Raw genomic sequence first — 16,631 nt, 5'->3', positions numbered from 1 at the left:
GACTTCTTGGTATAAACTGGAAGTAAGGTAGAGACTGTGATCACTGTTCACTACATCCAAGTCTTACTACAACCCTGGAGAAGATAGAAGCTATTTGCCCAATATGAAGAAAAACAATTGTATCAGCATATATTTTTGCAAGTTGCAGCCGACCTCACATGCTTCCCCCCAGAGATTCCACAATACCATTAGATCCCTGCAGAATTGTCCTTTCTAGCCAATATTTTATTACATGTTGACTTTGTTTTACCAACTGATGCAGGAACTGCGGTATTGAATTTTGCAGTCCCGCACTGGTCCAACATACAGGAAGAGATCAATTCATTGAATATGAGATACAAAGCCATATGGAATGTTATTTTTGAGTGAGTTCCATAATTGTTTTAGCTTATAACTGTTAGTATTCTGGGTTCTCACATATCTTGTACAGGGTTTGTTTCTTTATGTGCTTTTTTCACTTTAGTTTTTCCTAGTCTCTTTCTAAATTAATTTTGGCCAACGAATAGTGTAGCAGCCGTCAGTATTAGAGTCTATCTAGTATTGCGCTTGACATTCAATGAAGCTTTTGGGTTTTTAATAGAGTTGGTAATAGATTTTTTGTCGTAAAATGATGCCGCCTTACCAAGAGGATACGATCAAATTGTGTTCACAACAATATTAAAATGAAATAAAAGAATAATGCTAGAGAAAGGAGGATTGCAAAGTCGCAAAGCAAACTTTATTTGCTCTAAAAATAATAATTTATTCACTAAACTGTATACCTTAGCACAGGGCTTTATATAGAGTTTATTCCTCCCCAATCCTAGCTTTATATTAGCTAACTACTAAATATAAAATAAAATAAAAATAGGAAAGCTACTGAAAATAAAAAAACTACTCAAAAAGGAAAGCTGATGAAAATCAGAAAACTACTCAAAATAAGGAAACTTTCAAAATATGAAAAGTTTCAAAATATGAAAAGTTTATGAAAAACACAAATTCCACTTGCAGAAATTTGAAATTCTGCTAGCATTAGTCTCCCTGTGTTGGAAAAAACTCGCCCTCGAGTTTGGAACAATTTTCCACGATCAATAAAAAATCCGAGCATGGCTTTCCATCCCTTCTTTCTTCTTTTCTGCACTCGAACCAAATACGTTAATCTTCTTATACTAACAAAGAATACACTCGCACAATAAACATGGATTTTTCTAGAGGTCCTTTGAAATTGGGTAGGTTTGCAAAACTCGGTGGAACATGTATCTTGAAGTACAAGTGTAATCAACTTTAATTTTTCTTCCAACAATTGCGTAGCTGTTGTAGTACGCTCCAAGAATTCATCCCAAATTATGTCATAAAAGTGAAATTCATTATTTTTCATCCCCATGGATCTAGAAGCTTCATCATCAACCACGTATCCTCCATTCTGAGATTCTTCTTTTGTAACTTCCTTATCAAAGATCGCTAATTCATTCCAATCCATAGATATTCACGACTCATATGATTCCATGTGTGGTGGTTCCTATACACGACTCATGACAAATGATACTAAAGTAGCTTCCTCTTCTTTTTGTGGTGGTTCTTCTCCACTAAGATATCCTCCAAATTCAGGAATTTCCTCCTTAAAGTCACCATCCCAACGCCTTTCATCAAATAAAATAGGTGTTGTATTGCTGCAAAAAGGATTAACAAAATCCTCTTCAAGATTATCCTCGTGAAAAACAGAAATCTGAAAATTGATATCTGTCGGTCAATAACGATCAGTCTACTCGTTGAGTGATCTATGGCGACGCGAAAAATAGAACGAATTTCTCGCAATAGTCTCAGTGTTTAACACATCCTTATCCACCGAAACATTGTCAGCAACCGGCGGGTTGACAACGCGTTGACCCAATAGTTGAGTCAACAACTCAACTTGTCTCCGCAAAAACTCTATCTCGCTTTTGTGTTGCTTGGGTAAGGGTTCAGCCGGAACCTGCATCCTACGTTTTCCTCCTCTTGGTAGTTGTCATGGAGGCATGATTGAGCAATTGGAAAGCCGAAACCTAAGCTTTGATACCAAACTGATGCCGCCTTACCAAGAGGATACGATCAAATCATCTTCACAACAATATTAAAACGAAATAAAAGAATAATGCTAGAGAAAAGAGAATTGCAAAGTTGCAAAGCAAACTTTATTTGCTATAAAATAATAATCCATTCACTAAACTGTATACCCTAGCACAAGGCTTTATATAGAGTTTCTTCCTCCCCAATCCTAGCCTTATATTAGCTAACTACAAATATAATATAAAATCAAAATAGGAAAGCTGCTGAAAATCAGAAAACTACTCAAAAAGGAAAGCTGATGAAAATCAGAAAACTACTCAAAATAAGGAAACTTTCAAAATATGAAAAGTTTCTGAAAAACACAAATTCCACTTGCAGAAATTTGAAATTCTGCTTGCATCATAAAATGGGTGGAATTGACTAGGCAGTTCTTATTACATTGGCTTGGTCACACAAGACTGTTTTGGGTTAGTGATGCAAATCAATAAGGGTACTTTAGTTAGGATTGAGGCAATCAACGGTGCCTTGGAAAGTGCCTTGAAGAAAATTCAAAGAGTCCTCCTTGTTTTACTAAGCATTGGAATTACTAAATATACTTAGGAAAGTGATAAAGTCTGTGTGGGAATTCTAAAAGTCATTCTAGGGGAAGTAAGTGTCATTAATAGTCTTATCATAAAAGGAACAGCCCTCTATATCAGTTGTAATAAAGTCTTTATCAATATATTTTGAGTTATTATCAGTTATAACAATTCTTAAGTCTTTCTACCAGATCTCCCTACAGAAATCTAGGCTCCGACTGTGATTGGAGTATTCCTTGTCTTCCTTACTACAGTAAGGAGACTTGTTCCTTTTTCTGTTTGCTTCAAGTGGTATCTGAGCCTTGATTTAAGATCTGTGATTACTGCGGATCTATGGCTAGGCAAGGAAGCACGATAGCCACAAAAGAAGACATTCAAAATCTTGAAAAAAATCTGCAACATCAAATTTCTAGATTGAGCGCTATATTAGAACAAATTTCTCCTTTGAATCTGGACAGTTGGGGAGGAAGGAATCAGCAAATGAATGCATATGAATGTGAATATTGGACAGAACAGACTACTGGAAAAAGAAATCAGCAGCACAAGTTGTCTGGAAGTCCAAAACAGAGTACTGCCAGATCACAAAACACATGGACATCAATGGTGAAACGTATTGAGGAACCTGAATTTTGGTCCTACACATATGAGGATTCAAGATTCAAGCCTGCCAAGTGCGCAAGAGTTGTAAACAGTCACATTATCGATAAAAATCAATTCTTGATTGAGGAAGATATTGTGAACTATGTTGATACCGGCTCAACCTTTGATGATTCTTTCGGATGTGTGGACGAAGAAAATGAAATCTTGGGAGTACATTCAACATCCTCACTTTCAGAATTTGACAACAATGGAGAGGATTATGAAGAGACAGTTAACAACTTGTCAGAAGTTGAGGCAGCTGTCATTATTAAGTCTGCATATCGTGGATTTCAGTTGAGAAAGTTGGAACCATTGAAGAAATTGATTCAAATATCTCAAGTTGATTCCCAAGACGTAGAAATTTCAGAACTTACATTCGTTGAGAGACAAATAGATGAAAATTTTGAAGATGAAACCATTGAATTTCCAATGGTAAGGGGTTCATTAGAAAAAAAAAACATCCGTAGAAGGTTACTTGCTTAGAAATAAATCTTCTTTGTTCATGGAGTTGAAAAAACATGAATTCCATATTCGTGATTTGATTTGGGATGGATTCTTGGTGCAATATATGGCCAGATGCTGTACCAATGCAAAAATCGGATTAATTCATGCCTTGGTTCCTGTTTTTTGTTCAAGCAGGTGTTGGAAATCTACTAAATTTCTAAAGAGAGATCTGAAAATCAGATTCTTTATCAGTAAGAGCAGATTAGTGTGTTTTGTTTGAGTAAGGATGGAAGGCTTTACTCGGGTTCTTATTTGATCGTGGTAAATTGCTTCAAACTCGACGTCGAGTTTTCTTCAAGGAGGAGGGTCTGCTGCAAATCAATAAGGGTACTTTAGTCAGGATTGAGGCAATCAATGGTGCCTTGAAGAAAAGTCAAAGAGTCCTCCTTATTTTATTAAGCTTTGGAATTACTAAATATACTTAGGAAAGTGATATAGTCTGTGTGGGAGTTCTAAAAGTCATTCTAGGGGAAGTAAGTGTCATTAATAGTCTTATTATAAAAGGAACAGCCCTCTATATCAATTGTAATAAAGTCTTTATCAATATATTTTGAGTTATTATCAGTTATAACAATTCTTAAGGCTTTCCCACAGATTTCCCTATAGAAATCTAGGCTTCAACGGTGATTGGAGTATTCCTGGTCGTCCTTACTACAGTAAGAAGACTTGTTCCTTTTTCTGTTTGCTTTAGTTAGGAATGATTGAGTGACGTGATCTACCGCAGGCCCAAGCATCTTGTTTATTTTTGTGGTGCTTTGGGAACCTTATTGCCCCATTCAATAAATCTCTATAATCATCAGTTTTAATAATAATAAATGATATCTTGTTTTACGTGTGTTGTGTTTCTATTAATTAATTTCTTATGTTATTTTTATAGCATTGATACCACAAGGAGTGAGGATGTTTGCTTGGAGCCGAGAAGCATATTCTCTCGAAAGCATCATTTGTCTAAGTAATTTAAAGAAATAAGTATTTTTGTTGCGTGCCAGTTGACAGAAATTTTGTTTTTGCTTAACTTTCCAAAAAAAAAAAATTTGTTTCTTATTGGAATATTCAAAATGGATAGATACATCACAAAGCTTTGTTTTAACATTCAATATCAATTTTACTCATATGCCGTTTCTCATTCTTTATCTTTTCTTTTCGATTTACAGCAAACCTTTATGTTGGTATATTTTGTATTATTATTGGTTAGATAGCAATGAGATGCCTAGCTACACTCAACTTTGTGATTTTATATAATTTGACTTTTATAGTTGATTTTGTAAATCATGGGAACGTCACTGGTACCAGAGAAGTTGAAAGATTTGTCGTTGTTAAATCATCCTTGTTCATCAAAATAGACAATGTGAAAATAGATAAAATTTAGTGGGTATGTGAATCCATAAACTCATATAATATTAGATTAAAATGAGCTATAAACTCATAAATAAACTTTTGCGTGAAATATAGTTCTAAATTTCTAAACTCAGTCTCAAGTCTAAAACATGCCACAATGGTTATTTATCATGCAAATTAAGATTGAACAATTAGAAGAACAAAATCGAAATAAGGTACACAAGAAAGTGAACTAGTTACCATGTAAAACCTATAGATGAAAAATACTCACCCTAAATGATATTAATCAATTATAAACATGTAAGACGTTATAAAACTAAATTCAGTAATTATTTCTGGCCTAAATTAACAAAAAGCATGAATATGAACTAAAAATAAATTTAAATCACAAGATTTTGAAAAACAAGAAAAAACATGATTCAACCTTAAACCTGAATTCCCGAGACTAAAAACATGCATAAATCATAAGGTCATCTGTGTTGGCAAGGTTTGATACTAAATTCTATCCAAACATTCCCCAGGTCATCCATTGGGTTCATAGTAAGATTTTAAAAAGTTTGTGGTTTCTTGTGACCTAGGGGACCCGCATTTGCAAATAACGGACCTTAAAAAACCGATAAATCAAATTTCGTACTTTGAAAATGAACCAAAGCCCAGGTGCCACATGCACCTCAGGAGTGCAGACGACACCTAAGTGGACTCACAACAGCTTATATGTTTGCCGTACAATAATTGGCTAGGTGTTGTACAACTAGGAACGACAACGGGGCGGGGGACTCCTTCCCCATCCCCATCCCCATTTAGCATAGCATTCCCCATCCCTGCCAAAAACCTCATACCCCAGCCCTGTCCTCACCCTGCCTCACGCAATATATATATTTTATCCAAAAAGAAAATTGTATTCAATACCAAGTATTTGTGAAGGGATTTTGCTTGTTTTTTCCTTGAAAAAATTTGTATTCAATATTTTGTTAATTTATTAATTAGAGAAAATCCAAAGTGGGAAAGTAATGTGAGAAATCAACATAAGAGTATAAAAAATGTCAATTACCATATATGATAAGAAATTGAATTACTATATATAGTTTAATAAAGTACAGGGACAATTTGAGGAAGCGACGGCATATCATTGTCAATCGGTGTTGTTTGTGTATGACCGATGGTGAGTCTGTGGATCATCTGCTCCTGCACTGCCTAGTGGCCCAAGACTGTTGGGGCCTTATGTTGGGTCTTTTTGGCATCCAGTGGGTTATGCCTCGGACCTCACGGGGACTTATTGATATTGGGAGGGGGCAAAGGGTGGGGATCCGTGTTCGTGATTTCTGGAGGGCAACTCCTCTGTGTATTTGGTGGTGTTTGTGGAAAGAACGTAATAGAAGATTCTTTGATGGGGAGGAGTTACCCATTGGGGCTTTAAAGTACTCCATCATTTGTTCTCTTTTTTGTTGGGGTTTGGGGAGAGATTGTTCTTCTATAGAGGAAATCATGGATTTTTTGGGGTCTTTAGGTCCATAGGTTTCCTCCTTACTTTGTTTTTACCTGCTTTTTTGTTTTGTTCTTCATTATTGTACTGATCTTGGGACGCGTTCCCCTTTTGAATGCCTTCTAATACAATTTTACTTATGAAAAAAAAAAAAAACAAAAAAAAAAAAAATTAATATGGCATCATATACTGTGTGGGGCAGTGCGGGGCAGGGGTACCTTTCCCTGTCCCTGCCTAAAAAACACGTGGCTTTCACTCCCTCACCCTGTATTCTCTTGAACCCTATTAGACATCTCCCAAAACCATACCAAATGGAGCTAGGCAGGGTGGAGACCGACGGGGAAGGTCATTTTGCCATCCATGCATAGAACACCTGGCACGCTGCTGTATTACCAGGTGTTATTGGTGTCTCTATGTTTTCTTTGTTCTAACGATTTTTTTGAATTTATCTTTTTTTTTTCCCCCTCTAACTTCATCGTCAAACTTCAAATTGTTGAAAGTTTAGGCTTGTTTGGCAATCACTTCCATTTTCTATTTTTTTTTCCTTAATAGAACAAAAGAAGTGTTTTGTTTTGTTTATGTTTACCAAAAAAAAAAAGAAAGTTGGGAAGGCTTGGTAAAGTAGAGTTCCCTAATTTTTTGTTTGGCCATTTAGGTTTATGAATTACACATGCGATTCTAGCGCATGCGTGGTTTTTTATATATAATTTTTTCATTAAAAAGTTTCTTGAGTGATAATAACACAATAATTTATCTTTGGTGGTATGGTATTAATGAATTTGAAACTTTTAGTTGTTGGGGTAACAGTCCAAGTGGTTTGTAATTTCTCATTGCTTGAGTGTTTTGCATTCAACAATGATGTACTTGCTATATGAATCCTGGTTTATACTCTTCAATCTGTTGGCTATCTTATATCCTTTGGAATTTAAGCCTGTTTTTTTTCTTCTGTGTGTTCCTTTTTTCATTTAATTCAGTTTTGGTGAGTCTTTCGAAGAGGTTATCTATCCAAAAGGGGATCCTGATGCAGTTTCCATATGTAAGAGGGACATTGAGCTATTGCAGCCGGCAACCTTCATCAACGACACAATCATTGACTTTTATATTCAGTAAGTCCAATGCAGAAATTTGATTTCTTTGTTTAGTGCCAGTTATATTTTTTATTAGCATGTGGACTTTGGTTCACTAGGTTCATGCATAATTGGTGTTTGCTTGACATTTATTCTTTTTGTTTTACAGCTTTTTGTCACGAAGTGATTCCTAAGACGCTTGGAGGATGGAAGACACGCATGCTGGTTGGCAAAGAGCAGAGTTTGACTGGGAATGGTTCCAGGGAAGGGGCGTGCAGGAGCACAGGATGGTACCTCTTCAGAGTTTAGGCAGGTCGACTCGGTTCAGTTCGAGGTGCTTGTCGCTGGTCGTGGACTTGACTATGAAGAAGGGAGTTGGCCATCCCTGCACAAACTGGTCGGGAGCTGGAGCCGTTCCCCTGACGAGGCCATGGTAGGCCGAAACCAGTCAGCATGTATCCTTGGGAGGGCAGGTCGTGGTGGCTGACCAGGGCGCTTGCGCGAGCTGAAGCAACGCCTTGGTGCCGCACGGGCCGTGCCGCTGCGCCAAATCTCTAGGCCCGTGACAAATGGTATCAGAGCAGGACTTGGGGTAAAGCACGGTGGGGTGCCCCCTTGTCGGTCCGGGAGGGGTCAGAGAATGAAGACGGTGCATTGAAGTTGCGTCGATGTGGAGGAATCAATGCAGTTGGGGGGGAGAGCCTCCATCTCCCCAGGAAGAGGCGTCCGTTGAAGTTGCGCATTGAAGGGCCGGAGGGCCGCGCGCACCAAAGTTCGTGCTTAGTCCTTGGGTGATGCAAACCATGGTGAAGGGCGAGCATCAAGTCGGCAGAAGGCCATTGCTTGCTCGGGATGTCGCGGTGGCGGCATGACGGAGAAGAGTCACGTCCTTGAGGAGTGGACGTCCCCTTGGTCCGAGACCTATCATTGGGCGAGTGCAGTGCAGGGAGCTGCACAAGGAAGCGATGGTGGGAAGGCGAGCATACTGCATGGAGGCAGACTTTGGAAGGGAGTGGACGCAGTAGTGAAGCGCCGCACTGCGACGAGGACGTCGCAGGATTTGGGTGGGGGAGAATGTCACGAAGTGATTCCTAAGACGCTTGGAGGATGGAAGACACGCATGCTGGTTGGCAAAGAGCAGAGTTTGACTGAGAATGGTTCCAGGGAAGGGGCGTGCAGGAGCACAGGATGGTACCTCTTCAGAGTTCAGGCAGGTCGACTCGGTTCAGTTCGAGGTGCTTGTCGCTGGTCGTGGACTTGACTATGAAGAAGGGAGTTGGCCATCCCTGCACAAACTGGTCGGGAGCTGGAGCCGTTCCCCTGACGAGGCCATGGCAGGCCGAAACCAGTCAGCATGTATCCTTGAGAGGGCAGGTCGTGGTGGCTGACCAGGGCGCTTGCGCGAGCTGAAGCAACGCCTTGGTGCCGCACGGGCCGTGCCGCTGCGCCAAATCTCTAGGCCCGTGACATTTTGCTAGGTATTGGGTATATCTGATATTTGTTCTTTTGGTTTTCCTAGATATGGAGTATGTGAATGATATATTAACATGTCAGAGTACATGGTTGAAAGAAGCTATTCTTTACTCAATCTTTTATGACAATGTTCTTAACTTTTTCCCCCAGTGGCCCATTTTAGAATGGCTCAATTATAAGAATAAGGTTGTTAAGAATTAATCCGCCCAAGATCTCACACAACAAATGTGCAGTGGCAACAAAAGAAAATAAAATGGAAATAACACACACAAACCAAGAACAAGATTTACTTGGTTCGGCAAGTTCAAGCTGACTACTTCCACGGGCAGAAGAACAACTAACTTTGTTTCAAGAAAAGAGGAGATTACAACTCTCAATGGATTACCTAGAGGTATTTGTTGGAAGATATATATTATTTCCCTTGATTTTAAGGATTTGATTGATTTTTGACTATTGTAAATTAGAACAAGATTGTTGGACAGAATGATTGCAGTAAAATAGGATAGATTGATTGCTTTAAATTAGGAACAAATTTGTAGGAATATTTTTTATTCTTTTCCTTGTATAACTTTCCCTCTTTCCTATATATACTTGTATAAGATGTTAAGTTAATATATGAGGCAGAATATTTTACAAAGAGAATTTCTACATAGTATCTTTTTTTTTTTTTTTTTTTTTTTTTTTTTGATAAGTAAAAATGTATTAGAAAGTGTTCAAAAGGGGAATGCGTCCCAAGAGCTGGTATCAGAGCAATAGTGTGAGAAAGAGAGAAAAGTTTCACGGGTTTGAGCGATTACCGCTGACCTGTTATCTGTGTCCTCCTATTCTTGTTCTCTTGGTATGCAATTGTCTTGGAGAACACCCTAAAGCCTTGATTTTGAACACCATAGACATCGAAATATGTCTGTCATTACCTCTAAATCTTCTGATTCTAGTACAGCACCGCCCATTCCTTGGATTGTGACAAATCAACTTGATAACATGAGTGTGCAGATGACTTCTTACAAATTTGATGGGATGAATTATTTTGCCTGGTCCCAGTTTGTGAAGTTGTACATCACAGGAAAGGGAAAGTTGGGGTACTTGACTGAAGTGAAGAAACAACCGGCGGATATTGAACCTTCCTTCTCTACTTGGTTGGAGGAGAATGCCATGTTGATGTCATGCTTCTTAACTCAATGACTCCGGATATTAGCGCCATTTTTCTTCGACTTCCCACAGCTCATGCTATTTGGGAAGTCGTGGCTCAAACCTATTTTGATGGTAGTGATGCTTCTCAGATTTATGAACTGAGGCGCAGGGCAATTAAGACTCGACAGTAAGGGAAGACATTGGCTAGCTATTTTTCTGCTTTGCAGGCCATTTGGCAGGAGCTGGATTTTTTCTCCAACCATGTGATATGGAGTGTGTTGGGGATACAACAAAGCTAAAGAAGAGAATTGAGAATGAAAGGGTCTACGATTTCCTAACCGGTCTCGACCCAGGTGTGATCAGATCAGAGTATAGGTTTTAGGGCATGATCCTCTTCCCAATCTTCGCGGTGCATATGCCTATGTTCGACGTGAGGAGCTCCGTCAGGCCACCATGCTTACAGGTGTCTCATAGGAGAGTTCAGCCTTGGCTACTATGCAGACTCCAACTGCACTGGTTACCTCTCGCTCGAGGAAACCTGAGAACAAAGAGTCCTTGTTTTGTACACACTGTAATAAGGCTGGACATACTCAAGAGACTTGTTTTAAACTGAAAGGTTATCCAGACTGGTTCCGTAAGAAACGTGGAAACAAGGGAGATAACTCAAATTCTAGAGCACATCATACAACCTTTGATGTGCAGTCTGATGCACAATCTTCTTTTGCAGCCCAACCACAATATTCTCCAGCTCAGGTAGATAAAATGATGCAAGAGTATGCTCAGAAGCTATCCTCAAAAGAGGCTTCATGTAACTTGGCCAATACAGGTAACTTTGGATTAACCTTGAACACTTTTGGTCGTGTTGAGCCATCTTGGATTATTGATTCAGGTACTACTGATCATATGACACATGCTACTTTTATTGTGTCTGGGGAAGGTTGCATTCCAATTACTTCTTCAATGTCTCTTTCTAGTGTCTTACATGTTTATTTGATAACCTATTGTCCATTAGTCAGATTACTAAGGCTCTTAAATGTTCCGTAACATTCTTTAATACTCATTGTGTCTTTTAGGACCTTCTTACAAGAGCGAAGATTGGTCTTGGCAGAGAAAGAGGTGGTTTGTATTACTTGGATATGAACTGGGCTTCGAAATGAAAAGCAAATCAAATTGTTGGCAGGTCAACATCAGAAGAGCAGATTTGGCTATGGCACAAAAGATTAGGACACCCCTCATTTAGCTATTTGCATAAGTTGTTTCCATCTTTATTCTCCAGAATTGATGTTTCTGATTTTCATTGTGATAGTTGTGTGTTAGCCAAACACCATCGCACTTCTTTTCCTTCAAGTTTTAATAAAAAATTTGTGCCTTTCTTAATTGTTAACAGTGACGTGTGGGGGCCATCTCATGTTCCCAATCATTTAGGTTCTAAATGGTTTGTTTCCTTTATTGATGATTGCACTCGTGTTTCATGGATCTATTTGTTGAAAGAAAAAAGTGATGTTTTTTCCACCTTCCAATCCTTTCACCAAATGGTTTTGACCCAGTTTAACATGAGAGTACAGGTTATACGATCAGATAATGGAGGGGAGTATTTTAATAGAGGGCTTAGTGTCTATTTTCAGGCTCATGGCATCATTCATCAAACTTCGTGTGTTGATACACCCCAACAGAATGGAGTAGTAGAGCATAAGAAACGCCATCTCTTAGAAGTTGCTAGGTCATTACTCTTTGCTATGAACATTCCTAAAACTTTTTGGGGAGATGTTGTCCTTACTGCAGCATATCTCATTAGTAGAATGCCTTCAAAGTCCTTCAGTTTCAAACTCCTCTTTAGACATTATCCAGAACACATGCCATTCCAAATCTTATTCACATTCTACCCAATTAAGCGCTCCTGTGATTGGTAATCCTGAGGTAGTTCCTTCCTCTAAACTCTTTGTTGATACTTCTATTAATGACGCTCATTTACCTATTGATCAACCACATGATGCTACTGAATTAGTTATTGAGAATCAGACACGTTATCCCACTCGAGAAAGAAAACCTTCCTCTCGTTTTGGTTTTGCAGTTGTAAAATATCCCATCTCTCATTATGTGTCTTCACATCGTTTATCTTCATCTCATAAAATATTTTCAAACCAGTTATCAGCCGCGTCTGTCCCTAATAAGTTACAGGAAGCTGTTGACAACCCCAAGTGGAAATCTGCCATGATTGAAGAAATGGAAGCTTTATAGAAAAATTCTACATGGGAACTTGTTGAGCTACCAAAGGGAAAGAAGTTAGTTGATTGCAAATGGGTATTCACAGTGAAGCATAAGGTAGATGGTTCAGTGGAGAGGTTCAAAGCAAGATTGGTAGCTAAAGATTATACCCAAACTTATGGGATAAATTATCAGTAAACATTTGCATCGGTGGTGAAGATCAATACAGTAGTTTGATGTGAAGAATGCATTTCTTCACGGCGATTTAAAGGAAGAAGTATACAAGTACTTTCCTACAGGCTTTGTTAATTCCTCTAAAAGAGGTAAGGTATGCAGATTGAGGAAAATCTTGTATGGACTCAAGTTGTCACCTAGAGCTTGGTTTGGCAAGTTTACTTAGGCCATGAAGAAATATGGATACCACCAGACCGAGTCGGATCACACTCTCTTTCTCAAACATTCATTTGGAGGTAATATTACTGCCTTAATCATGTACGTGGAGGATATTGTGGTGACTGGTAGTGATGGTGAGGAGATGGGTAAGCTGAAAGCATATCTGGTAAAAGAATTTGAGATCAAAGACCTTGGGTCTTTACGATATTTTTTGGGTATTAAAGTTGCTTGGTCAAAGAAGGGGATCTTTGTTTCCCAACGAAAATATGTCTTAGACTTATTGGTTGAGACTGGAATGTTGGCTTGCAAACCTGTTGATATTCCAATTGAACAAAATCACAGGTTAGGTGAATGCACAAATGATACACCTATAGACAGAGAGAGATACCAAAGGTTGGTTGGGAAGCTAATATATTTGGCACATACTCGGCCTGACATAGCCTATGTGGTGAGTGTAGTAAGTCAGTTCATGCATGCTCCTTACGAAACACACATGTTGGCTCTACACAGGATTATCTGGTATTTAAAATCAGCTCCTAGGAAAGGTCTGCTATTCTCCAACCACGGTCATCTCGAAGTGGAAGGATATACAGATGCTGATTGGGCAGGATGTGTAATAGATAGAAGATCAACTTCAGGATACTGCACCTTTGTGGGAGGGAATCTAGTCACGTGGCATAGTAAGAAACAATCTGTTGTGGCCAAATCCAGTGCTGAAGCAGAATTTAGAGCCATGGCTCATGGTATATGTGAGATGTGGCTGAAGGCTTTGTTAAAGGAGCTGGGTTTTAATTCTAGGGATCTAATGAAGCTTTTCTGTGATAACAAAGCTGCCATTAGCATTGCTCGCAATCCAGTTCAGCATGATCGTACTAAACATGTTGAAGTGGATAGACACTTTATCAAGGAGAAGTTGATAGGTGGATTAATTTTCACTCCGTTTGTGAAGACAGAACATCAACTTGCAGATTTTTTGACAAAGGGAGTGTCTAGTACGACTTTCAATTTGGCACTTGACAATCTGGGCATTCAAGACATCTATGCTCCAGCTTGAGGGGGAGTGTTGGAAGATATATTATTTCCCTTGATTTTAGGGATTTGATTTATTTCTACTATTGTAAATTAGAACAAGATTGTAGGACATATTGAGTGTAGTTAAATAGGATAGATTGATTGCTTTAAATTAGGAACAGATTTGTAGGAATATTTATTCTTTTCCTTGTATAACTTTCCCTCTTTCCTATATATACTTGTACAAGATGTTAATGTTAATATATTAGGCAAAATATTTTACAGAGAGAATTTCTACAGTATGCCACACTCACACTTATTAGAAGAGAGCACACTCTTCTAAAAAATGAATACACTCACTCTTGGCCCTCACTAATTTCTCCCTTTTTTTCTGTGTCTCTCGTCTCTTTTCTCCTGTCTGTCGTTCACTCTATGTCTTCACTCACAGCTCTCCACTCGACTCATTTCTTCAATCACTCAACACACGCATATGTATAAGTGTTTCACTGCCTTAAACAACAGCAAATCTAATGTGCCAACACACCACAACCAACCACAGGATACCTTTTTTCCATTTCTTTCATTCAATACATTGTGCCACACAACACACACCATCTCGAAATTTCCTGAGCCATCTCGAGATTGCTCCATTCATTGAATCTTGATGAAGTCTCCACTGTCGAACTTTGCTCATATACTTCCAATAAAATAACTCTCATGTGGTGCTAATCTAGAGACTGAATCTTAGAATGACTTTTTACTGGGAAAAGTAACATAATGTGATTGCATAATTTTTATTTTATTTTTTTGATAAGTGATTGCATATTTAATATTAAAGATGACTATAAAGTGAAATGTCATGGTTCCACAGTCTGTAAGATGTTTCCATGTCAGCATATATCTTGACGTTTGTTTTCCTTAATGCTGATTGTGTGGGTTTGTATTGTGATAATGAATCTGCAGTATACATTTCAAGTAACATTGCTTCTGGTGGATGGCTGTTACATATGAAGTTGACTGCCATTTTAGTTGGGATTTGGTGGATAAAATGTCAAGAACTTCTAATCTTTCATGTGAAGTTAAATAGTACCCCAGGAAATTGCAATAGGAATCAACCAACTTTGTAACATCTTTGTTAAGTTATAAATGATTTATGCAGCTGTTCCTTGGTTTCATGCATGTTTGAAGCACTGCAATACTGAACATCTTTTATTAATTTGTTGCACTCGGCAGTTTTCTGTAATGCATTCTAATACAGGTTTGATACTTTATCTTTTTGTTGCAGTTCCAATTTTAACATTCCACTTGCAGTAATTTATATAAAATCTGACTGATTGGCAGATATTTAAAGAACAAAATCAAACCTGAGGAAAAGCATAGGTTTCATTTTTTTAGTAGTTTTTTCTTTCGGAAGCTGGCTGATCCAGAAGATCCATCTAGAGCTTGTGAAGTCAGGGAAGCTTTTCAACGTGTTTGCAAGTGGACGAGGAAAGTGAATCTTTTTCAAAAGGATTACATTTTTATCCCAGTAAACTTCAGGTAAGAAAGAAGTTATGTGGCACTTTTTATGTTGGAGATTTCTCCTTTATGTTACTTTTCTCAGACATGGATTCTTTATTTTGATGACAGTCTCCATTGGAGTTTGATTGTAATCTGTCATCCTGGGGAAGTGGCTGATTTTGAAGGCAAAAAACTCATCTGATAGTCAGTTATTGTTTATTTTATGTGTTATAATTATTGTCACTTAATTTTCAGCAACTACTCTGCAGGTGAAGAAATTGGAAAGTCATCCAAGGTACCATGCATTTTGCACATGGATTCTATGAAAGGAAGCCACAGAGGCCTCAAGAATCTTATTCAAAGGTAAACCAATGTTTATATGCTATCACAATTCTACTGCCCTGAAGTCCATTGTGGATCTTAAGGAGCCTAATATGGGCCTTCTTTCAGTGCCCTCAATTCCCTCTCCCCCCGGTACACAAAACAAAAAGAAAGGAGGATTCCTGTTTGCAGCATTTGAAATCCAATAGCATTAGCTGCCTCTCCACCCCCGAAAGACAGGCGAGAGATCATCTTCGACATAAATATGAAACCAGATAGTTAATGGAAAAAAATTATGTAACCATTTATATATGTAATTATCGAGATCTTCGTTGACATTATTATGAAAAACTTATTGAAAAAAAGAGAGTAAAGTGCAAGAAACCCCCGTTATATAAAAATTGTTCACAAAACACCCTACCTATTTAGTATGTGCCCCCTCAACATTTTAAAAATATCTGCAAATTGCCCCTCCATCTTTTCACCGTTAGTAATTAGCCGTTAAATGTCATTTATGACATAATTTCATACTGAAAACCTGAAATTTCCCTTATGTATACATGACTACATCAGCGCCTCACCCCGCTCTATATCTACCACCACCATCAACTCCTCTCTCTCTCTCTCTCTCTCTCTCTGATTAAGATGAAGAATGAAGAACAATGAAAACAACCAAACTCAAGTGTCAAGTTCTTCAATTCTAAATCGTATCATCATTATGTACACATCAAAATGATACAGTATATATATAGAGAGAGAGAATTATGAACTCACCAAAATGATACTATATATATATATATATATAGAGAGAGAGAGAGAGAGAGAGAGAGAGAGAATTATGAACTGACGAACCCATTTACATCATGATCTTTTGTTATATGCGAGCTATCTCTGGAGTCAATGACCCAGGATTGAGGGGATTGAGCCACACATGTAATATTACCTGAATTGGCTAAGGTTTAC

At 38.2% G+C, this 16,631-nt stretch overlaps 1 protein-coding gene across 4 annotated transcripts in view; it reads left to right on the top strand.

Annotated features, from left to right (window-relative positions):
• The window catches only part of LOC132300248 (probable ubiquitin-like-specific protease 2B), a 53,480-nt gene that overhangs the window by 13,081 nt on the left and 23,768 nt on the right, over positions 1-16,631 (top strand). For 2 of the 4 annotated variants that reach the window (XM_059797259.1, XM_059797258.1), the window contains exons 7-12: positions 263-365; positions 4,624-4,698; positions 7,542-7,673; positions 15,189-15,386; positions 15,477-15,532; positions 15,617-15,710. In XM_059797259.1, coding sequence (XP_059653242.1) covers positions 263-365; positions 4,624-4,698; positions 7,542-7,673; positions 15,189-15,386; positions 15,477-15,532; positions 15,617-15,710 — 658 coding nt within the window. The remainder of the gene's footprint in view (positions 1-262; positions 366-4,623; positions 4,699-7,541; positions 7,674-15,188; positions 15,387-15,476; positions 15,533-15,616; positions 15,711-16,631) is intronic. The other 2 variants (XM_059797260.1, XM_059797261.1) reach the window with 2 other exon arrangements.

Source organism: Cornus florida, unplaced genomic scaffold, assembly GCF_030987335.1.
Source record: "Cornus florida cultivar Cherokee Brave unplaced genomic scaffold, ASM3098733v1 CherokeeBrave_3.0.0_Hap2_Chr03, whole genome shotgun sequence".
NCBI classification, from domain to species: Eukaryota; Viridiplantae; Streptophyta; class Magnoliopsida; order Cornales; family Cornaceae; genus Cornus; species Cornus florida.
The sequence above is the reverse complement of the archived record's forward strand: the minus strand, read 5'-3'. Positions and strand labels throughout refer to the sequence as shown.